The sequence below is a fragment of the Melozone crissalis genome, unplaced genomic scaffold (genome assembly GCF_028551555.1).
Source record: "Melozone crissalis strain CALT ecotype California unplaced genomic scaffold, PUWL_Pcris_2 ptg000042l_1, whole genome shotgun sequence".
In the NCBI taxonomy this organism is placed as follows: Eukaryota; Metazoa; Chordata; class Aves; order Passeriformes; family Passerellidae; genus Melozone; species Melozone crissalis.
The window spans coordinates 3,872,680-3,897,629 of record NW_026535820.1 but is presented as its reverse complement, the minus strand read 5'-3'; the positions used below and the strand labels follow the sequence as shown (position 1 = coordinate 3,897,629).

Genomic DNA, 24,950 nt, shown 5'->3' with positions numbered 1-24,950 from the left:
ACATATGCAAAAGTATAGTCTGAACAAAGAGTGTGCAATAAAGGTTTATGTAAACATAAAACCAGATTAAGATTCAATGTTATTTGGGAGCCATTACCTTGTGAGGTGTTTTATCAATAAAATTTAAGAAACATATCTTTGTCAGTACAGTCTGTGATTTTAAATGTTACTTAGCATTATATTACCAAATCTGGTAATCAAATTTACTTTATACATTCTGTTGTATCTGATTTGGAAAATACTGTCTCATTTTATGTGGCATTGCCTGCTTAAGAAAGTAATTACTGCTCAGTCTCCCCTATGCTCCCTCAAATCATACATCTCTTTGATGGTATGCTTTTACTTCCTGATCTGAGCTTTAATGAGGACTTGAAAAATAACATAATAACATGATAGTATGTGATCTAATTAATCATGCACTTTGTAACTTTTGCTTTGTGTTAATCGTATGTTCCAGGACTACTTCACAGACCTAATCACTAATGAGAGCATTAATTACTTCAGAATGTCTAAGAGGATATATCCCCATAGGCCCATAATGATGGTCATCAGCCACGCTGCACCCCATGGCCCCGAGGATTCTGCACCGCAGTTCTCAGAGCTCTACCCCAACGCTTCACAGCACATGTAAGTGAAGCTCACACACTGCCAGACCCACTCCTTGTGTCTGCTTCTGCAAGGAATTTGTTTATGGAGACAGCTCAGGAGCAGGGAATTCAAATATAAGACACTCATGTAAGCAGAGAATGTTTGCTTGTTTCTTTTGCTGTGCTTGTTCCTTTTGCGGGGGAGAGTGACAGCTCTGACCATTATTAAAGCAGGGAGAAGCTCTTTTCCTCCTGGGAAGTTGTGGGAGATTAAAAGGTCAGTATTTGGCTTTGTAAGGGCAGCTTCTTACAATACCCTGAAAATATGTAGACACAGGTCAGGATCTGTTGGAAAGATATTACTTCCTTCGTTTCCCTCTAAGATATGTGCTTCCTGGGCTCTAACTAACTGAATGCATTGAGAGTAAAAACACCCTTTTGAAGCTTTTGAGTGCACCAGATTTGTTTATACACTAGATACTGGCAGATTCCCAAAATAGCCTATCAGACTACACTTTTAAATAACATGCTTAATCTTTTCTGGTGATTAAACTATAACAAAAACCCCCAACTCTTCATTTTATTTCTAGAAGAAAAAGCAACTTCAGGTAAAAATCTGTGGAGAGTCCACATCTGTGGATTCCTCATCTTGCTTCCTACCTTGAAAATTCTGGGTCCTTTTCATTATAGTGAGAGGCTATGGAAGATTTCCATTGCACTTTTGACTCCCATGGGTTTGTAGACCAGTCTTTCCTTTTGTTCTGGAACAATGTATTTGCATATCTTTAAAAAACAACACAACAACAACAACAACAAAATCACAAAAAAATTTTTATAAAATATTTCAGATGGATTGTACATTTATCTGTCCTCTCAAAATGCGGATAAATCAATTTCATTAGACAATGGGAAAGCTCCTTTGTCTAAAAATTGTATTTTGGACACTCTGCAGTTGTTCACATACCAGGATGGTTTTTCAACTTATATCAAATACTTTAAAATTTCTAGGGATAGTAGTTACTGCATGAACTGCATGGATAAACTGATCACTGGTTGGGGCCAGAAAGAGATTTGCTGTTCATGGCACATGGTTACATTTTTGTTGTTTTGCATCTTTTATCCTCTTACTGACTGCTACTTTCTAGATATGCCAGTTTCCCTGACCTCATAATCTTATATTCTCCATGATCCCACATTCCTGAGACCAGACTTTGCAAGTAATGCAAACCAGTCAGCATTATTTGTATTTACTTAGATATTCAGAGTAGTTTCTACCCATATAGGGAACTAATGAAGTTGAGATTTTAGTTGATAAATAAGGTAGACATGAATACATGAAACCTTTTATATTGGAGTGTATGCAAGAACGTTCTCAGTCCTGAATTATGTGCTCCAGCAGAAAGTAGCAGGGAACAATGGTGGAGCAAAGGGGAAAGTAAAACCAAATTTTTTTCTGCTGTTTTTCTAGCTTCCGAAAATATGAGTTTAGGTGAAGCATCCAAGTCAGTGTGCCCCATTCTCTTTGCACTGGTTTAATCTCTTTTTAAACTCTGGTGGCAGCCCCACGATCCTGTGGCAACAAGTTCCACAGTGTCACTTTGTGCTCTCGGGACAAAGGGCCACTTTTTGTTTCCTTCTAAAACCTGGAGCTTCATTATGCCACCTGTGTCCCTTACTTCCCATTCTGTGAAGAGTAATGAATAGTCACTATATCAAATTGAAAGGATTTCTCCCATGTCTCCTTTCAATTGCCGCTTTTCACTGCAAGAGAGTTATATCTATTTGTTCTCACTCCATTCAGCAGATTGTCTCCCATTTAGTGGCACAGACTGCCTGGCCTCAGGCAAGCCATCCTGCCTGCTGGGGGACTATCCATCATACAGGAGGGCAGGATCCAAACTGCTTCCGCTTAGCTGTGGGACGGTGTCTGGGAGAAAAGCACTGAATCATTGTATCACACCCTACCTCTCCCCAGGCCAAAGCAACTCATTTTAGGCTCCTTGCTCCCTTCTGACAAGTGCTTGCAGGAACTTGCTTTGGTTTATCATGCTCTTGACACTTTCTGCTGCTCGGTGTTTTCAGCCTGCTTGTTTTCTAGCTTGTGCTGGTAGAACAAAAGGCTTTAGTTAGTCTCCAAATTTTTAACTGCCTCTCCCCCTTATATACAGGTTACATGTCACCTGCAAAGATTAAGCAAACTTCTAGCTAAAATTAATTTTTATTTTTGTGGACTCTTGGGGTCTAAATACCTTGCTCTGCTGGGCTACTTGTGAGAGCACTCAGCTGTGCTTCTTCTTTTCTTCTGGTGTTGTTGATTTCTTGGCAAGCTTCTTGCAAAGAGTTTTTTCTCCAATGACCTCAAGAGATCCTTGCTGGCTTGTTTTGTGTTTCTTATTGCACTGACTGACTGCATGTGTTAAAGTTCAGTCTGCAGATTGAGAAATGAGGCAAATTGAAGATAAACTGCTAATTTGGGTTTGGGTGGCTGAAGATTCCAACTGATTTCTCTATCAAAAATATGAGCAATGTGCTCTGAAAGATATGAGAAGTTCAGTTCTCACAATGCTGTGTTGCCTATGAAAACAGAACAAGAACAATAAAATCCCTCCTGCCAAGGTTTGTGTAATTTGAACATTTAACCCTTAGGTTTTCTTCCTTGGTGGTCAAGGGCCATTGAATCTCTTTCCTTCTGACCTTGGGTGACAGCCATCTGACCTTGGATTTTGTTTTTAAAAATGTAGTTGCTGTATCATGTTACTGTAACGCCTACCTCCAACAAAGAAGGGAAACCAGGTCAAAAGCTGCTTGCTGGCTTAACAAACTGAGATGCAAGGTTATACCTACAAACCAAGGATTAAGATAGCCTGTCAACCACATGTAAGAAGTTTTGCTTAAGAGAACAGTAGCTGAAGTAGACTCTTAAATTACATGATGTCTCTTTGCTGGTAAATTGCCTGCTAAAGATTGAAATGTTGCCTCCATAAATTAAAACAAAACAAAATAAAATCAACATCAAAAAAACAGCCCAAAAGTTTGTTTAGAAGAAGTTTTCCACTGGCACATATAAAGAAGGGAGTGGCCACAGCAGGAAATACTCCAGTTCAGGGAGAACTCTGCCCTCAAGTGTGGGCGTCTATTGGTCTCATTTCCTCGCTTATCAACATGGGAAGAATGAAATCAAATGAATGCAGCAGCAAAGTCCTTAAGATTTATGAAAAATACATCAAAGACAAAAAGAAAATTAAGAATTACATGCCATAATTATGTTACAGTCTTGTCCTCCTCAGCACAAACAGGCTCTAGAGTGACATGGAAAGTCTTACAAAGACAAGAACAGTAATAATGTGTACACTGTTTGCTTATTAAGTGATTTCTGTTAATTCTTATTAGCTCCAGTTTAAAATCAAACACAAACTATATCGTATGGGAAGTAGCAGACTCTTCATTGTTTTTAAGCATCCATTTTCCCCTCCCACTCTCCCACTTCTCTCCATAATGTATGTCCTATTTCTGACATCTAAAAATATTTCTGAAGGTTTATCCTGGCTGCTATCACCATAATAAGTGAAATATTTTCTGAAAATAAATCATACTAATGCATGTACTCTAACTATCCCCAGACATTATTTCTGTGAGAGAAAATGGGACTAGAGAAGATGTACTAGATGAAAGCAATACATAGATTTTTGCTGTGGTAATGAACATCATCTGTTAGGGAGCAGGGTTGTTAGACCTTTGGAAACATTGTTGTTGAATATGAAGTTATGTTACAGGACAATCTTGTTTCATCAGACAGCTGAGCTGGAAAGCTTTGACTCAAAGGATGCTCTGATGAAAGCCTGAATTATCTGTTATACTCAGAGCCTCTGGCACTTTAACTTCCCTTTACCTTCCAGTGTGAACCACTCTTAGGGGAACTGTGAATCAGACCTAGGCTGTTTATAAGCTGTCAAGTAAACAAACATTAGAAGCAAAAATCCGCAGGAGGCAGGTTTACTGAAGAATGTAAAAAATGGAAATCTGAACCACTGCTGGCTGTGCTGAGTTGAAATACTTGGGCTGGCAGGAGGACTCACAGCTAGATTTTATGACTACCTGGAAGCAATCCTATTGCCAAGCTAGAAACATTAGGAGGAGCAGATAGAAATGGAATCTGATCTATCTTGGACTAGATGAGAAAACTTCACTAGCTAAGAAAAGGTAGGGGATATGAAAGGCAGAAGTTTATATTTCCATTTAAAAATCATATGAAGGGTGCTGATATACCAGGTGTGTAGGTCTGCAGTAGTGAAGCATCAAAAGAAATGTTGCAGCTCTGGATCCCCAGAGCAATGAGTTTGGGGTGTGAGGTGGCTGCATCTGGAACCACTGAGGCCGAGCCTCAAACATCTGTCAGTAACAATGGCCCTTGTTGTGATGTGGACATGGGGCCAATTAGTGTGGGACCGTGCATTTGCATCAGTAATGAATTTGGACATGTCAGTGTGCAGTGTCACTACTGGCCCGAGGTCTGCTTGGACTCCTGACTTAGAGATAAGTGATCACAATCATCACACGTGCCATTGTGAGTGTGATTTTAAAGACAAGTCAAAAAGAAATGCTGTGTAGCATTCAAAAGAAATAGAAGTGTAAGTAATATTCTAGTTGCACAATTAACTTCTGCAGGAGCAACAAATGATGTTTCCTAAATTAAAAAAGTGTTATATTTAACAGGCAAAAACTGTTTCACTTCTTTGTTCTGAAGTATAGCAGTTGTGTTACACTCGGGGAGTGAAACTTTCATACCCCACAGACACAGATCTATAAATATCACTGGGCTTAAAAGAGTCCCATTTTAAAAGGCAGAAAAAGCAGCCCCAAGTAGTGAAATTCAACTTCACATTAATAATGACAATGGCCATTGGTTGTGGGTTTGTTTTGGGGTTTTTTTTTACTTTTAATTTTGTCCAAAACCTAGGCTTCCTGCTTTCCAAGAACAGTGCCTAAACCTGGAAGTCTACTTTCCCTGCAAACAAAGAATTTGCTTCCTTTGTTTATTTTCACTTGAAGAAACATGACCATTTATGCCATGTTTGCTAATCATATTTCAAGAATAATAGAAGTGCTAATTCTGTACAGAAACTATTAATTTTTCTCAATCAGTTTTACCAAAGGTATTACTTTAAAATGTTGTTGACTTTTATTTTTATGAAATGAAAATGTTCTTTTGGTATCTATGTACTGTATTATTTTCACTAACTGGAGGACTCACAATCCAAACAGAAGATTAGCCAAACCCTTTTGGACCAAACCCCCTGAGAACTTTATGGAATTATTCAAACCCAACATTTTCAGGCAGTATTTTTGTGGACATAATTTCTTTTGTTGAATAGAAACAGAAGGGAATTATGAGGTTGTAAATAGGGGCAAACACAGATTTTTACTATGAGCAATTGAACAAATATTTGGAAACATACTTGTTTCTCTCCACATTATCCCATCTGTTAGAGACGTATATATTTAGATTAATTTTTTAGAAAGGAAATGTTAATTTAAAGTTGTACTAAATTCTTGAAGCTCTTAAGACATTCTGTACTCTCCCAATCCTTTCTTAACTATAAAATATATTTTTGTAGTCATGCACAATGGCTGCATTCCATTTATTTCATTGAATATGACAATTCAGTTCATTTACTAGTAGAAGCTAGTGAAATTTGCTTTTGCATTATTTGTTTGGGGATCCCATTTTAATAGATTCTCAAGTACAAGCATCCATTTTTTGGATTGTTAGTTATTTGTATTGTTTCTTGCCTAAATTAAAGTTATTGTGGTACCTTAAAAGCCAAATAAGATGCATTCTTAATTTAGAAGTTCAAATTTAAATGTATTAATGTAGTAAATGTGTTGTCAGATAGAGTTACTGAGGCCTTTTAATTATTGCAGTGACTGCTAATACTGCTCCTTGTCCCTCAACATAGTATCTACTTGAACTGATGTTTACAGACAAATTATAAATTTTGTGGATAATCTTTTTTTTAAATGCACTAATGCTTATGAATTTTTATTCCTTTCGTAGTCTATAGATCACTTGATTATCACGGCAAATTTCTCTCTAAACTTATTCACATAGGTGACTGATCACTAAATCTCAGGGTGAAATGTTCTTATTATGAGTATGCTTTTATGGAAAAGTGCCTATGCTCAGCATTTTTTATTGTTACATAACAATTGGAATTTTTTTGTTAGTTTAACTGAGGGTATCAATTCAAAATGTTATGAATTTAATGTTTTCCAGTGCCAGAACAGATCTCTTAGGGAGTGCCAAGTGGTCTCTATGTATTAAGTTCCTCACAGTATGTGTTGGACAAATAAAAGTGAGCAACAGACCAATCTAGATTTGCCCAAGTTAATATATTCTACAAGAATGACAAGTAGTACAGTAGCAACTTGCTAGACTTAGAGGCCATGGATAACCTGAAAATAATGGGCTACCTAGCACTGTCTGCTGATCACGCATCAGCTAATGTACTCAGCACAAGATGGACTCCACAACTGAGAGGAGGCCATGGAGGCCTTCTTTTCATATGGAAGACATGGCACATATCTTCAATTTCAATCTTCCAGTGCAATGAGGAATCAAGGAAATGTAGATGTCAGTGATACTTTATAGCAGCGCATGTCAATACAGTGCAAAACTGTTCTCAAAATTGCAAGAATAGAAACAGTGGCACACCATGCCATAATGACTTTCAAGGACTTATAACAACTTATAACATTTAACTGATATCTCCAACTGCTTCAAGAAAAAATGTTGCGGTAAAAAATTAACACTGATCAGGAAGAGCTCTGTCTACATGGAAAAGTTTTCAGAAGTCAGCAGTATTGTATTCTCCCTAAGATTTGCCTCTACAGTGTTTGGTTGTTGGTTGGTTCATTGGTTAAATTTATACAAAAAAAAAAAAAAAAGGTAGATAAATTTGAGGGCAATGTCAGATCTTGTGCCTGGTAACCAGTGCCATTCTGGTGGATTTCTGAAAGGCCTAGCAAACAAGGGTACACAGGGAACATGTACAAGGTGCAGAGTTTTGGAATTGCTTTCCATGTCTTCCTTAGTACTCTTTCTCCAACATTATGAACCCCTGATTCACATTTATCCATCAGCCAGTGACATCGGATATTTCACAGAAGGTTCCTGTTCCTTGAATTGCCTGGGAGGAAAATTCTACTCTGTCTCTGCCTGCTGCATTCTCACCCAGAAAATTCAAAATGCATTTGGAAAGTGTCTGTGAAAGGTTTTAACTGCCCTGCTAAACCCTTGAGTGCTGCTTTTTAAAACTATCCATTATGTGGAGGAGGCTGCTCACAATAGCCTGGGAACACAAGACCTGAGCCTGCTTCAGCAGCTGGCTCTCCTTCCTGGCACAGCAGCAGGCTGTCACCGCGCTGCTCTCAGCCACCTCATCCCTCTGGGCCTGGGGCACTCAGGACCCCACTGGAAAAAAACCAGCGTTTTACTAGGAGATGCTGATTAATCAAAAATGAACTCTTTCATGGGAAAACATCTTGTCTGACAAACTTCCAAGGAAACAGAGAAAAATTTGCACTGAAAGTATCCTTCTTGTCTGTTGGATAACTGATAAATGGTAGGTGACAGAATTCCTAAGGCTTGCTTCTTCAAGGGTCTCCCTCTGCTAGGACTGCTGGCTAGCCAGCAACACAGAGGGCTGTGCTCCTGACATACATCTTTTTAATATTATGACAGTGTTCATTTTAAAAATCAGACTTCAACCATGGGAAATTATAAAAACTATGACTTCTCAACACGAAATAAAAGATTTTTCAACAGAAAAGGAATTCTAGTTTATGCTTGTCTTTGCTCAGTAGGGAGCTAACCTTTTCATACTTCATAATCTCTGTCAAAGTCCCATGATACTGTTGCATCACTTCTCTTTTCCCTTGAGACTAATGATTAAGTAGGTTAGTCAAAACTTGCTGTGTGTACTAAAGGCATACTTCTCAAATTCTACCTAACTTCTCAAATAATGCTCTCCAGTTAGAATGTGGACTCCACAAATTTATTGAAGTTGACTATCAGTTTACTATGTTATCCTTTCAGCTGATTTTTGTCCTCAGAATATGTAGTTAATGGTTATACATATGATATCTGATATAAAAATCAACTGCTTCCACCATTCTGGGATCACATACAGCCATGTAAAGAAAAATGAAACCTAACTGAAGGACTGGTCTATGACTCTAAGTTATACAGTATTCTGATATTGTTCATTTTAAGAAAAGACAACTACACATACATATTTTGGTGGGAAAAATATACCTTTTGTTAACACACGTTATAATTTTCAGTACCTAAACAGCAAATTAATATTGAATGTAATTTTTCTTGTAAACTGAAAAGAGAATAAAAATAATCAAATTAATCTAATCACCCAACAGTATTTTTTTCACTTTATGTTTAATTTTCAAATGTAATGCTGCTGTTCATGTATCATGTACTGCAGTGTACTAGAAACAGGGGAGAAATAAAGCCCAAAGAACTGAATGAAAATGACAAAGCCTAGATTCCTTCTTTCTAGAGAAGGGAACTGCTCATATGTAGGTGAAACCATTATGGGAAATGGGTATTGCTTGTTTTCTCTTCACCTTGTAGTTGTCATGTATGCTAGGCATAAAAACAAGAATGATGGAGAGCTTTTGTAACATGTTTCTCGGTTGAGAAAATTTACTTGACACATTTTTTGCCACACATTTTCTCCCAAGGTGATATCTCTGGGAAAATATTCTTGTTTCTTATAGGATATCTTTCAAAAATACACTGGCTGGGGATAGAACACCACTCCTAAATATTTCTTTTGATGTTTGTGCAAACTCCTAAAGCATCATTCTTTGCTTTAGATAGGACTCTGTGCCATATTTTTTCTTAGTGCTAATATCAACAGCGGTGTTAGGTCAGTTTTGCTGTCATGATTAATTTTATGCTTGTAACGCACTGTGCTTTGCACTCACATCGAAAATAACCCTTCAACAGTATTTAGTGTAGAACTAACTGTAACACTGGTGGTGTTCTTTATGCTGACTACTAAATTTCTTTACCCCACTGCAAAATACCTTTCTTTGACTTTTATTTAAAGGTAATTTCTCTACTGAAGTACCAGGGCAATATACCTTAATATTAAGTAAGCAGTCCTTTTTCATCTCTAACTTCCTTAATTTTTCTTACCTGTACAGGATGCACCATTCAGATAAACCTTTTTAATAAGTACAGGTTTGTTTGAGAAATAGATTTTGGCAAACCCCAAATATTAATGTGGAACTTGTAGTGGTCTTTGAGTCTGAGAGAAAGCTTGGAAAGCAAGTGGTTAAAATATTTTGAGGAGGTGATACGTGACCCAATGAATCTGGAAAGCCACTGAAGTGATGTTTGTTGATATTTGTCAGATACCACATGGAATTTGTGATTTAACTGTTTGTTGGCTATTTCTGTGTTGGAGGAGTTCCCACCTCCCTCTGAAGCCCGTCACACTGCACAGCTTTTGAGATCTGTTCTTTTCCTCCAGCACTCCCAGCTATAACTATGCACCAAACATGGATAAGCACTGGATTATGCAGTACACAGGGCCCATGCTGCCAATCCACATGGAGTTTACCAACGTCCTGCAGCGCAAAAGACTTCAGACCCTGATGTCAGTTGATGACTCTATGGAAAGAGTGAGTGCAAGAAACTGCTGTTACAGCAGTTTACAATCTTGTTAGTCGGTAACAAAATTTAATTAATTAATTCTTTCTTTACCTTCACCAACCACATTCTGGGGCAAGTCATTGTACTGTGAGGAATTACTCCACTTTTTCCCAGTGGAATTGAATTCTGGTTCTCTGCAACATGAGGCCAAGCTCCTGGCTTTCTTCTTTCAATTGCTGGGTCAAAAAAACAGTGGGCTTTTTTAAAGGGAAAAGTCACTGTGCCTAGTATAAAGCCTGGTATTAACAGAAGATGCATCACCTGTGTGTACACATGGATAGACACAGGTGCACACATGACAACTTCTATTCATTTCACACACTCCATTCACAGTTTATCCTTCAGCTGAAATCTGGGAACTGGCAAATCACAGCAACTCAGGTGTCAGTCTACAAGTGTTTGGAGAAGTTAGGCAATGCAGTGCGCTGCTAATTATAGGTAACATGATACGTGAACTATTAGATTTACTTTGTATGACTTTTTGTTCCAAAATCAAGCACCATGACCAAAGATGTTCCCCTAGAGAGATTTCTTTAAACTTTAATAAAAATTTACAGCTTTTTCCCAAGCCCACAACTGTAAGGAATGGGAAAGTTGTAGACTAGCACAGTAAATCAAATCTTAGTACCTTTTCCCCTAAAGTTATGGCAGACTTTTTTCACAAGCTGTGTGTGAGTACACAATGAATTTTGGACATACTAAGGCAACTACCCCATCATTACCGTATTTTCTCTATTCTAATTTTCTGGAGCTGTTTAATTGTCCCCTCTGTCAAGTGTGAAATTGAACTGGTAGGTCGATTTTTTCACAGCACAGTAAAGGCAAGATGTACAAATGCCTGACCTCAGAATCTGTGTCAGCTATGTCATTGATGCCCTGTTTGGTCCTGTGTATTTAAGGGTTATAAATGATGGTTATACACAACTCTGCACAAAACGTGTTTTGCTGCACTTAACTCGGAGTTCTTTCTGTGCTGGGTTGCAGTTACACCAAATGCTTGCAGAGATGGGAGAACTGGAGAATACCTACATTATTTACACTGCTGACCATGGATACCATATTGGGCAGTTCGGACTGGTCAAGGGGAAGTCAATGCCGTATGACTTTGATATTCGAGTTCCTTTCTTTATTCGTGGTCCAAGTGTGGAGCCGGGATCAGTGTACGTTCCCTTATGTCTCTAGCACAGCTGTTGAGCCTAATGTAAAATGTTTCTGAGAACATGTAATTATCACTCTGTCTAGTTTCATTTCATGAAGGATGCCCTATTATTGCAGAGCAATGAGTCTCATAAACAGGCAGTTTTTCACTTTGCATATTATGAATAAGTTATAATGCAGATGAGAAAACTGTAATGCATAGTCCTGTAGGGTTGGACTTGGGTTTTGCTTTTAAAAACTATGTTCTCATTTTTACTGCTCACTCTGTCATTTAGCATCATGCCCTCATTGTCAGTGAGATAAGAGCAGTGTTGCTGCTGCGCCTCCTTGTTTAATCGTGCTTACCTTTTCCTTTGTGATGTCAGTCTGCAGTACTGGCCTATCGTTCTGAGCTGTAGACTTCAAAGGGGGTTTTCTAAACTTAGCACTTCTGTAGAGCTTTACATCTTCAAAGCCCTGATAAGCATTAATTATCATTCTATTTCCAAGAGAATGTGAAGACTTACACATTGAACACATGGCAACTATGACCTTTCCTGTTGATTTGCAGTGTGCCTCAGATAGTTCTGAATATTGATCTTGCTCCAACAATTCTGGATATAGCAGGCCTTGACACACCTCCAGATATGGATGGCAAATCTGTCCTAAAGCTTCTGGACTTGGAGAGACCAGGAAACAGGTGGGTCCTAGGATCTTTTTTTAGCCAGTTCAGAAGCAAACACCTAAGTAAATCAACAGCTGAGTGGAAAAACAGATTCTGTGAAAATGAGTTGTGTCATGGCAACGACCACAGCTTTCCCATTTCAAGAGTCTCTTAAGTAGTAGATCTATAAAATTGTGTGTATATATAAGTGGGGAGTTGTTTTTTTCAAAAATAATTTGTTAACACTTACACAGTGGTGTACTTCAGTGCCAGCAGTAAATGTCATTATTTTACTTTCAGGTTTCGAACAAACAAGAAGACCAAAATTTGGCGTGACACATTTCTAGTGGAAAGAGGGTAATTATTAGGGGTGAGAGAGTTTTGGGAGAGCCTGCCTGCTGGGAGTACTCCTTGTACATGCTTTACTTTCTGCTTCCTCCTCTTCCTTTTTATGGTCAGAGAAGCAGTAAATTTTGCAAGCAAACTGACAAGCATGACTTTTTTCCTATTTTCCCACCACTGCCTTTGCAATCTCCTGTGCTTCCAAATCCCTTTCTCTGAAGAAATTTGAAAGCTTGCTTTTCTGGTGATTCTCCTAGCCTCTTTCCCTAACACTGTGCTTGTTCCCACTTTTGTCATTATCCAAATCATTTTCTTCCCAAATCTCGGTTTCAAACCCAGCTGTGTAGAATCCTCTTATCATCTAATTTTGTATTTTCCATAATGTATTAGAAGCATTCTTCATTTTTGTTCTAGCTAAGACTTATGTGTAATTGAGATTCATGACTATAACTGCTCCTCTCTTTGCTGATAACTCCTTACACCCTCTTACCTTGCCAGTTGATGCTGTGAAAATTTTCTCTGGGTAAAAACTTTACTGCAATTTTGTTTTGGTACTTCATGACTTCACAGATTATGAAAACCTTGTCTGATGTATTACAAAGCAGTGCATGAAAGACACATCGTAATATGTAAGATACAGCTGAGCTTGTGCTCAATATGAAAGTCCTGTTGTGTCTTCAGCTGTGTTTTCCAGCCAAGAAAGTATTGCTTCAAAGAGTTTTGCTTTTTGTAAAAACCTACATTTATGAATGAATGGTGCTGAAGTTAGATATATTTTAGCAGCACTTATTTATCTTCTGGCAATTTTCAGCCAGTCACCTGAGGCTTTTTTTCAGTATGTGACCTACATCGAAAGTCAATAACAGAAATGTGGGCATTTTTTCCCTGAGAAGACATAAACCTTCAAGTAGCTTCACTGTTCAAGTTAAATTCTTCCTTAGGGCTTAGAACAGTGTACCTAAAACACTCCACTTTATTTTTTTTTTAAGCAAATTTCTACGCAAGAAGGAGGAACCCAACAAAAACACTCAGCAGTCTAATCAACTACCAAAGTATGAGAGAGTAAAAGAATTATGCCAACAAGCAAGATACCAGACAGCCTGTGAACAACCAGGACAGGTAAGCCACAAGTAACTGCAGTTTTCTAGGTGTCACAGGGAAATACACATTTTACACTATGGGTCAAAAGAATTTGAAGAATATGGCTTTTGGAAGGTAACTAAAAGATCGCTGTTGTTAATATCTTCAGAGCAAAAGAAAACCAGACAAATTTCTCTAAGCAGTGGTCAAATTCAAGGTGTTGAAGACCTGGTCCTACATTTGTTCTCCTAGTACAGAGCTCATAGTAAAACTCCCATTGCCAAACATAACGTGAAATGACTACTTTTTCTTTGATCATGTGCATTGATAAATATGCAAGATAGTTCGGTAATAATTGTTAAAAAGGGAGAGAATCTTTCTGAGCTGTGAAAGCTTGGACTCACTGGGCTAGTTCAGAACTACCAAACAAGCTGGTTAGTCCTAAGGTTACAAATTAATTCATTTGCTGGGATGAACAACTGAACAGCCCGCTTAGTAATCATCATCTTTTAGTATTTATTGAAACACTTAAAACAGAAGGGTCTCCTTGCCCAGAAACACTCCCTATTTCAGGTCACTGTAAGGAATCAGGCAGTGATACCCATACCCAAACACTACGTTTTCTTCTTGCAGCCTTAGTGATTTCAGTATAACATCTGACTCTGATACAAAGGTCTAATTGCCTGCTCATAAAACCAGAAATTACTGCACCCTTGACTACTATGCTTACACCTGCATTTCTACAGTGCATGCACAGGAAGAGAGCTAAATTAAGTGATTCTGACTCCAAACTCTCTTCAATCCATCCTGAATTAATGCAATACCTATGGTTACATACGAAGATGGATTTACTGGGAAGGTGTGCATCCTTCTCATTGACACCACCTCCAGCCACGCTGGGGCACATGCTGGGGGCTCCAGGCAGACCTTGTGCCTGCCTTGCCGTCCCTGCAGTCCATCCCCGTCCGCGCACACCTCCCCGCAGAAGTGTGAGGTGATTTCTCCCAGGCAGGCTCTTGCGCTTTCCCTCAGATGTTTGCTGGGAGCGCTGCCGGCAGCCGAGGGCCTGGCTGAGCTCGGGGCCGGCTCTGCGGAGCGGAGCGAGGGCACAAAGGCCGCTCTGTGCCGGGCCGGGCCCGCTCGATCCGCGCCACCCAGGGCGCCTGGCCCCGGGCAGGCCGCGCTCTGCCCGAGAGCCCGCCTGGGGAAAGGCTCCGGCCCTGCCCTGCCCCTTCGCCTCCTGTGGAGTGTAGGGTTACAGCAATTCTCGGTTAATCACAGACTGCACTGGATTAATGTTTCGGCTGTCACATCCTCGGGCGGGTCCTCTGTCACGGCTCTTACCTCGCACATGCTCCTTAAATGCAGCCACTTTTGAAGGGATATACACAATATCGCAGTCTCACCCAAGGGCAAAGTTTTCAGGAGTTCAAGCACTGCTGTTGTAAACAGAGATTAAATATGAAAATCTGAATGCTTTATAAAAACTAAAGGAGATCAGTGAAGTAATTTAGACTGTTAGACACTAAGATGTTAAATTTTAAGTTACAAAATATTTTCTTTGCAATTATTTCTTATATTGTTGCCTCTTATGCCAAAATCCAGGTTTGGAATAACTACTTTTCCACATATGAATAGAAAAGGTTAAGTGTTAGACATCACACTATGTCTAGTCTATGTTAGACTAGACATAAGTGTTAGACTAGACATCACACCTGAAGCAGTAGGAAACCCTGCTCACAGGCTTGTCCTCAGCCCAGGGCAATAGACCCTATTGGTGAATCCCATATTGGTGAATCCCATATTGGTGAATCCTGTATTGGTGAATCCCATATTGGTGAATCCAGTTTGATCAAAGGGTGAAGGAAGAAGGGCAGGAATGAGGCTACAAAATCAATAGTGTTTGTAGTGGGTCTCCCACCTACAAACTCTCATCAAGGTCTTTTCAATGCTGAAGATGTGTTGGCTGCACAGAGCCCAGCAGCCATCCCTCACAGCTGGGTGAAAGACAGGGCTGAGCTGACATCCTTGAGAACAATTTTTAGACGCAGCCATTGGTTTGTACACATTATTTTCTTTAAAAAATAGACCAAGGCTGTCCCTGATAATTCCAACATCCTGAAGGCTTCCTGCAGGGGTGCTGAAGTTAAATATGCCTATGGAAAACTTCTGTTGGGCAGAGCATTGTGAGGCGTGGAGCATCCTCTGGGCTTTTTCAGCCCGAGGTGCACAGACCCACTCCTCCCACTCCATCTGCCCTCATGCAGCCCTGGGAAACAAGGCCAGTTTCTCTCTCAAGGACAGACTTACCTGTGGTGCTCTGGAAAGCCAGCATACAATAGGTAAAGTGTGAATTTAAAGACCAGCATTGGACTAATATGAACTTCAGTGAGGCATTGCAATGTGAAATAAGAACCTGCAGGATTTTTTTCTAGGTAGAGAAGTTCTTCAAATGAAAAAAAGTTAGTAGTTGATAAATGTATACCTTAGTCATGTGTTCCAATGTACATTTCTGAGCCATCAGAGTTTAATACGAGGTTCCTGCAGCAGATTTGCTCTAGTCATTTTGCACTTCTTAGAAAAGAGAAAGTATTGGTGTACATGAATTAACTTTGTTTTATCTTTTGAGATTTGTTGATTTCAATTACATAGGTGCATATATAGATATATGTTGACAGTTGATTTCAATTACATAGGTGCATATATAGAAATAAAATCTTCATTTAAATTATGGTCGTTTATAATACTTCCCTACATTTACTCTAATCAGTTACAGTTAACATCAGTTAAATTAAAATTACTTTCACAGAATGAGTGATTGCTGACAGATTCTAAAATAGTGAAATTACTGGTCTGTGGGAAGCTGCTGCTAAATGTCTGAAACTAAGAATAAGCATTTGGGGAATTAATACACCACTAAAAGCTTGTTCTTAATTTAAATTTACTCTAGTCAATACTCAGTTTATTTGAAAAGGAGAACACAAGGAAGCTGAAAAAGAAAAAAAAGATTTTTCCTGTATTAAAATGAGGTGCAGTTCTGAGATCTGCTAGTTCCAAAATCTCCAAGGCTGTTATACTCAGGATAATATTTGCTTCAGCTTATTTTCTCTTTAAAAGAAAGGAAAATAAAGGAATCTAGCATAATAAATTTTTTTAATCAAAAGTTTCAAAATTCTTTTTTTTATGCCCAATGTATATCTGCAAATAGATAGACTTAAAAAAGGGGGGAGGGATTGAAGAGAAAATATTAAACATCTGTAAAACATAAATATAAAATACTTTCACTGTTAGTTTTTAATGTATTTAAATTTTCCAGCACCATTGACATGGCATCACTTCCATTGTAGATCACTGTCCCCTTGCTGTTTTTGCATAATCCCCTTTACGGAAGGACAGTTTCCAAGCGCTCACCCACCTCCTTGGGAAGATCTCAGAAGTGAGATGTGCATGGGATGTGTTCACTCCTGAGTTGTTTCCAGCAGTCACTGACGTGGGTCAGCAGTGAGCCCATGCCAAGGAGAGGAGCTCCTGCTGAGCTGCATTAGCAGGAGCGCTGCTAACAGGTCGTGGGAAGTGAGCACTCGCCTCTCCCTGGTGTCTGTGGGCTGCACCTGGAATGCTGCATCCGGGCTGGGATCTCCGGCAGCAGTGGGACTTTGGTGCGCTGGAGCAAGTCCAGGGGAGGACCCCAGAGATGGGGTGGAGGTACTGAGAAGGGGCAGAAGTTTGTTTGGCCAGGGGAAGGGAAGGCAAAGGAAGAAGCTAATTGTTTCCTTTGATTAACCAATGGCTAATTAGAGAGAAGACAGACCCAGGTATGTCTTGGAGGTGCACAGCAAAAGGGCTATCAGTCAGAGACAAGTTGCATCAAGGGAAAGTGTAAAGAGCTGCATGGAAAAAAGTGTTACCATAAATATGATTAAGAACTGGAGCCCAAAGAGGCTGTGGAAAGTCCACTCCAGGATACATCCAAACCTAATAATGTTGTTGCTTTGAGGAGGAGGATGAACTAAATGATCTCCAGATGTTCCTTCAGTGCATGCTCTTAATATTTACTTGCTTAGTACCTGGCCTTGAGGATTTCATGTTTTCTTCTTCCTCCTCAACTTCATAACTTGGGAAGTGCTGTTAATTTAATGAACTTCTAAGTGAGTTATGGGTCACCTGCTCATGTCGTATTTTGGTATAGACCAGATTTCAGCCCCTGCCCTGCCCCAGCTGTTGATCTGTGCTCACCCAAAGCACAGACAGTCCTGTCACATCAGCCAGATTCACTCTCCTGGAAAAAGGAGCAGGAGCTGGTGGGCTCCCTGCTCAGCTTGGGGCTTGGAGAGGGGTAGACATTTCCTTTGTGTTCCCTCCACATCTCCACATGAGAGAATGCTCAAGAAATTGTGATGGGAACAGGAGGTTTCTTTCATAGTTCGTATGCCAAATTTGTCACCAGTTTACATGGTGTAACTTACTGAGGTCACCTGATTGAGCCCAGTTGGTTTAGCAGTGGATGCTGATGGGTTTTAACACTTTAATGGTTTGCAGGGTATTTTAATATTTCATTGATATATATCTACCTTCTCAGTAATAAGCTACACCATACAGAAATATTGATTCATCTGCAGTGTTCCTCTGCAGCATTCATCTGCAGCATAACTCTGCTTTTGTTTTAATATGGGAAACACTTGGTGTCAACTTGTAATAAAGCTTTGTTAATTTTCCAACAGAGCAGAAAAAATAACAAGTGAACAAATGTTTCTCTGGATTAATACAACCTTATCATGACACAAATCTCTTCTCAGCTTTCCACTGGAATGACCTGAGACAAGAATATATGTTAGTTCAGGAGGTTTAGAGGCAAGCTGCTCTTAAATCCTCCAGCCGGTTATTTTTCTTGAACTCATTCCATCTTCTCACTCATGAAATTCCTCTGGATACTTAGCAAATATCAAATAAAACCATGTTAACTGTGTTTTCATTTATACTTTTTCTTTCTCTCTTCCCTTACCTAAATGTGTAATTAAGGAGTTGAGTTAATTCATAAGTATTTATTCTTTTTCTCTCCAGTCTGAGACATAGGAATTTTCCTAAGGCATAATTTTGACTTCTGGGACCTAACACTCTTTCCCAGATCACAGTTACCTTATGAGGTCTGGTGACTGATAGGCTGGATGTCTCCAGTGTACTGCTCAACCCATTATTTATAATCAGTATCAAATCCATAGCCAAATATGCATTTTCATCCTCTTAGAAAAATTGCACAAACCACGATCTTTTTTTTAAATTTTCCCAATAGGATAAAAAAAAAAAAAAGAACCACCCTCCCACAATGAGGACTATGAAGCACTGGGTTTAAAATTTCAGCCTTAGATTGGATGACTCAGCAGCGAAACCCAGACACGGGTCTGTTTATTTTATGGGCATACATCTCCTACCATCTGCTCGACACTACCTGCCAGTTTGTGAACAGCAAAGGTCTGAAACTTGTAAAGATCCATGGCCTTCTGCCAGCTCCAGTGAGCACTGACAGTGGGCAGGGCAGGAAAATGCATCGGGCTGCCCATGTTGGTATGGCACACGCACGTGAGCTCACGCTGTGCTGGACAGGTACAACGGTGTAGCTGCACCTTCCCTGTGCCCTCTTTTCATGCGCCTCAGCTTTAGAGATGCATAATATTGAGTTTCCTCTCGAAGAACTCTATCCCAAAACTACCCTGAGGAAATAATGTTTCATTTGTAGAAAATGCCTGAAGACTGTACAGTGAGATTTTTAGTTAGATTAGGTCTCAGTGTATTTTACCATGATCTGAGGTTTTACGGGTAGTCATTGGAGACATGTTGCTGAATCCAAACATCAGCTTTGTGGTAAATGTGCAAGATTCTTCTGGCTCTGATCCAAAAAGCATGTTTTGTAGCCTGTGCTCCTATTTCTCACGTATTTTTCACCCTCTCAAAACCTAGCATAAGAATTGAATTTTATTATTGATATTCATATTTATCAAATTATCATATCAGCATTCAGTTGAAAGAATATCTATTTGCCATACTGAAAGAACACTTGCCATCAATCAGCTCACAGATAATATTGTAAAGGAAATTAGAATGGGGCTTATTAGGTGTAGTCTGGTTTGGCTCGAGTATCTATGTTCTCATAAAATAAATATCACAGACCATACATTTGTATAGGTCAGCTTTATGACCAGCTGCAGAGTATGAATAAAAACACATACATTGGTAAGAGCTGGCCAGAAGTGTCAGATGGCTGGCCAGTCACTGACAGCCAGACCCTGAGCACCCACTAAAACCCAACTAAAATTATGCTATGGCATATTAACATCACTCATGGATTCTCCAGATTCCAGAACAACCTCCTGATACTTGCAGGAGTCAAAAAGCACTTGCTGATCAACCTGTTTTATCAGAGCATTGATTCAAAGCTGTCTCTTCTTTGCCATCTCCCCACTGATACCATCTTTTCTTAGTAATAATTCCATGGAGTATCTATGCACAGGCTTAACTGGAAACACATGTGTTTGGGACCAGTTATGTGCCTAAAACTAAGTGCATGCTTCATGCACTTAGTGACCAGCCCTTGTAGCTGTTCCTCGCTTTAGACCCTGCAGAGTCATCCCTCACAGCTGACAGAAACATGCCTGCAATTTAGTTGCTCAAGAATTCATAGGAATTGCCAGAAATTATGATACCTCTAGTTAAAATACCACTGTGTTTATGAGTTGAAACCAAATATGAAGATAAGTTCCTTTATCTGTAAAAATAATCTTTCAAGGCATGGTATTTCATATTTCAGCCTAAATAGTTCACATTTCAGCCTAAATATTTAAGTTTTTATCAAACAGAGAGCAGCTCTTCCCAGATTTGACAATCCTTTAAATTCAAGCAATACTTAATTGGATGTATGAAGTCTATTCTGGATAAAATCCAGAGATATTCCAGGAAGATTACTGGATTCACTGGTTTCATCTCTTTCAATGCACAACTGTGTTCAATACTTTCACTATCATCTTACTGGTGTTCTCTAACAGAAAGACCTTTATGGTAGAGTGGCACAGTTCTTAACAAAGCAAATTCTTTAAACCTCTATTAAAGTAACTCTCTGTACCAAAAATGTCTAGACAGAAAATACAGTTTATGCAAGAATTATTTTTAACACTTGCTGTAGTACTCCTTTGAGGTTATCTTTTTGCAGAGTTTCCATTTGAAAGTATCTAGTGAAATGGAATATAAGCTAAGTCCTCTGCAAGTTAAATGTATATGACACAATAGTAACAGATTATTATTGGTATTACTATTTATAGCTAAAGGATTAAATTTATCCTTTTCATTAGCTCCTATTTGTTTGCACCCGATAGTGGAAGTTTATTGGATAACAACAGAAGTCTCTTGATGTTGAGCTGTAACTACAGGCAAGTTAAGAGTTTTGATAGAGAATGCTATGCAGGAGAAATATTTGCTGTCTTGACCTAGGTGCCTACATTTCTAGAGCTGGCAATGCAGTTCATGCATATTTTATAACTAGAGAACTGCTATAACTGTGACACTTAAAATCAATCTTGCCCATACAGCAAGAATGCAAAATTTTCTAGTCTGTAAAATTCCTAGGCAATTTTCTCTTTCTTTCTTTTCATAAGCTTGTGATGTAGCTCAAAATTGCTAATTTTTATATAGCTATTTCTGTTATCTAGTGATTAATTCCTTCATTCCTTTTTTCTTCCAGTTCCATCCCTGTGCCTTTATCTGAAAGTATTTCTAAAGCCTGTCATACATTTCTGCTCATCAGTTCTTGTAGGACAAACTTCTTCCCTATCTGTTGAACCACGACTGTTGCGTTTTTTAGGAACACTTCTCAGGGGCTAAGGCTGTATGTAAATAACTGCCTTTGAATATATTCATGTTGTCAGACTCTGGAGCATGATCCAACAGAAAGTGGTTCATTTACAAGAGAGTGGTGCAAAACTTGGGATCTGCCATTACAGGCTGCATCTACTCAGCTCTAAAATGGAGGAGGAGATTTTTTTTCCCACAAAAATGCAGCAATTCCAAATTCCCTGAGTGAACCTGGCAAACCATCCCTGTTAAACAGCTGCACTCATGTGCAATGTTGAAGCACTGCTGAGATGAAACAACACAGATTAGAATTTCCAGGGGCATTGAGGAGCCTTGGTCAGGACCAGGGTTCAGTTCTGCTCTGTGAGGATGCACAGAAGACATGACCTTAACCAGCAAACATTTCTCAGTATTCAGGTCCAGTTCAGCACAAATGAACTGCTGCTGCTCTGTACTGTTTACCATAGACAACTAATTACAGGGCACTTTTCAATATGCTGTGTGACACAGCCTCTTCTAATGGGCCAGAGAAAGCAAAAGCAAGACAGCTCTGATTGCAGTAGCACAGCCCTGAGCCAGACTCCTTTTCCAGCATTATCACATCAAGTCCCCTGGCAGTCCCCCAGGTCTGGTTGCTGCTAATGAAGGAAAATGGTGCACACGTATTCAGCCTGTGACGGTATTTCCATCTATACTCTTTTCAAATTGGGAGAGTACCTTTCGAAACAGGAAAAAAGGGAAATGAGATCTTGAGGACATGTTTAAATTCATGAAGTCTTCATTTTTCAGTCCTTATCTTAACATTCCCTAGGCTGAGCAATAATACTCAAAGTCAGTCATACATTACAAAAATGAAAAAGCACCTGTAAAAATATTGCTGCTATGTTATATTTCCGGTTGCATGTTTTGTAGGGTTTCATAAGTTTGTGATAAAATCTGACAAGGTATTTAACACTGACGTGTCTACTGCAAATACTAGGTGTTTACATTTCATAGAAACCTTTAGCTTGCCTACTGTTGGGACATTTTTCATGACTTGTCTAATTCGTTTCCCCTCTATATAAGGGAGCAGCAACTGTCTCAAATCCATCACAGTCTATTAACTGCACAAAGCTGATTGGAAGTCCTGCCTAAGTAGCTATTTACAGTGGAGCACATCACAATGATTCATTCTGAATATATACTTTTATGCCTTAATTATAATCAGTAATGAAATAGACTTAATTTTAAGGCTGTGGCACAACTGATTAATACCAGGAAATTGAGACCCCAGGTAGTTATGAAGACAATTGGTGTTGTCTTCCTTACAAGGCACAACTGGAGCCATGCCAGGTAGCAAGGCAAAGCAAAGCCACCAAGGACAAACTATCCCTTTTAACCAGCCCATGTCCTACCCTTTGTCTTTGAAATGCCATTATAAGGACAAACCTCTATCCCCAGAAGAAAGTGCATCATGCTAATGCCATTATTCAAGGAAAAGCTCCTGCTGCAGCACTATTGCCTTGCTTGCCTCAGCACTGAGGAACAGGCACAGGTACTTACAGGTTTAAACTTCAGGTTTGGCAGAGATTAAAGCAGCTCGACTTCTAAAGGATAGGATAGGATAGGATAGGATAGGATAGGATAGGATAGGATAGGATAGGTGTAGTGGTTTAACCCCAGCCAGCAACTAAGCCCACACAGCCACTCACTCTCTCCCCCACCAGTGGGATCAAATGGAGAATTGGAAGAGCAAAAGCTGGAAAACTCGTGGGTTGAGATAAAGTTTGATATGGAAAGGAAAAGCAGTGTACACAAGCAAAACAAGAGGGAATTCATTCACTCCTTCCCAGGAGGGACAGGCAGTTTTTCAGCTATCTCTGGGAGAGCAGAACTCCATGACATGTAACAATGACTTGGGAAGACAAAGGTCATGACTCCAAATGTTCCCTTCTGCCCTAACTTTATATACTGAGTGTGATGTCCTACGGTCTGGAATATCCCTTTGGTCAGTTGGGGTTGCCTGTCACAGCTGTGTCTCCTCCCAGGCCCCCAGCCACACCCAGGCTCCTCACCAGTGTGGCAGCAGAAAAAGAAGAAAGGCCTTGGCTCTGTGTAAGCCCTGCTCAGCAATAACATGAACATCTCTATATTATCAACCCTGTGTTCAGCACAAATACTAAACAGCCCCATACCAGCCACTGTGAAGAAAATTAACTCTACCTCAGCCTAAATCAGCACAATAGGATAGGACAGAACTATTTCTGTTGGAAGGGATCTACAACAATCATTGAGCCTGACTGCCTGGCCACTTCCATGGTGTGTCATTAACAGTACTCTCCGAATGCCTTTTGAACATTGGCAGTCTGGGGGCAGCAACCCCATCTCCAGGCAGCCTGTACAGTGTTTGACCACTCTCTTGGTAAAGAAATGCATCCTAATGTGCAATCCAAACCTCCCCTGGCACAACTTTGAACCATTCCCACATGTCCTATCACTGAATCCACATCACCCTGATGGCTTTCCCTCCTCAGAGAGCTGTGAAGAGAAATTACATTGCCCCTCAGGCTGTTTCTTTCAAACAAGACAAATCCAAAGTCCTTAGCTGCTCAGTCCTTTGACACTTTTATCTCCCCTAAGCTCCTTTGCAATTTGCTGACGGGGCAGGGAAGGCACTGGGAAGAGCTGGCAGCCAGCACACACAAACCCAGCCAAGGCTCCAAGTGCATATGCAGAACAAACCCTGCTTGGTTCAGGGTGGCTGTAAGCTAGCAAAGCTCCTCCCAGTGGGCTTTTCAGGTGTGGGGTGTCAGGGCTCCACTGGTGTGGAAGCATTAAAGATCCTTTTTCACCTTTGCTTTCCCTCTGAACCTAAATTGAGGAGGAATGTGAACTGAAGGCAGGGAGCTGAGGTGAGAGGGAAATAGTGGCTGGAGGGTAGGTGATGAAATGAGATGAAAGAAGGAAAAGATGAGTCAATGACAAGGAAAAAGGCTGACACAGTTGAAGTTTCACAACATGACTGAAACAATATAACAGCTTGTTGCAGCCAAATGTCAGGAGCTTGGTTTTTCCTCTACTATTGGTTTAGAGTTTTAATTCTGAGTTAGTTCTCTTTTCTCCTACCAAGGTGAAAATAAATCAGTGCAGGGGTCCCTAAATCAACAGGCAGCCAGAAGCAAGGACTATACTATATTCCTATGGCAACAGTGAATTTTTAGATTGTCTAAGGTGTCTTGTGAAATATCACTGGGATAAACATGGGGAAAATAAGAAAACATATACAAATTAAAATTTTATGAAGCCATATTTAGCTTGTGTTAGCTAATGGGGTTATTTAATTGATGGAGAAATAGTGATCCAGAAACCAAAATTAATAGTCCTGAACTTCAAAGAATAGTTTGTTATTCAAACTGGGAAAGAAGGTAGAAAAGAGGGGATATGGCAGTGCATTCAGTCAGAATCTTCCTTTATGTGCATTAATGCATTTTATAGATCTAAAGATGAGCAGAAGAACCATTATGATTTAACTGCATAAGGCATGCTCAGTGTCTGATTGTGCTGGCTTGGGCAGGGATTCAGGAAA

At 39.7% G+C, this 24,950-nt stretch overlaps 1 protein-coding gene across 8 annotated transcripts in view; it reads left to right on the top strand.

Moving 5' to 3' along the window:
• The window catches only part of SULF1 (sulfatase 1), a 123,509-nt gene that overhangs the window by 79,687 nt on the left and 18,872 nt on the right, over window positions 1-24,950 (top strand). For all 8 annotated transcript variants that reach the window (XM_054285042.1, XM_054285039.1, XM_054285041.1 and 5 more), the window contains 6 exons: window positions 458-627; window positions 10,142-10,292; window positions 11,308-11,483; window positions 12,032-12,160; window positions 12,425-12,481; window positions 13,456-13,585. In XM_054285042.1, the coding sequence (XP_054141017.1) occupies window positions 458-627; window positions 10,142-10,292; window positions 11,308-11,483; window positions 12,032-12,160; window positions 12,425-12,481; window positions 13,456-13,585 (813 nt within the window). The remainder of the gene's footprint in view (window positions 1-457; window positions 628-10,141; window positions 10,293-11,307; window positions 11,484-12,031; window positions 12,161-12,424; window positions 12,482-13,455; window positions 13,586-24,950) is intronic.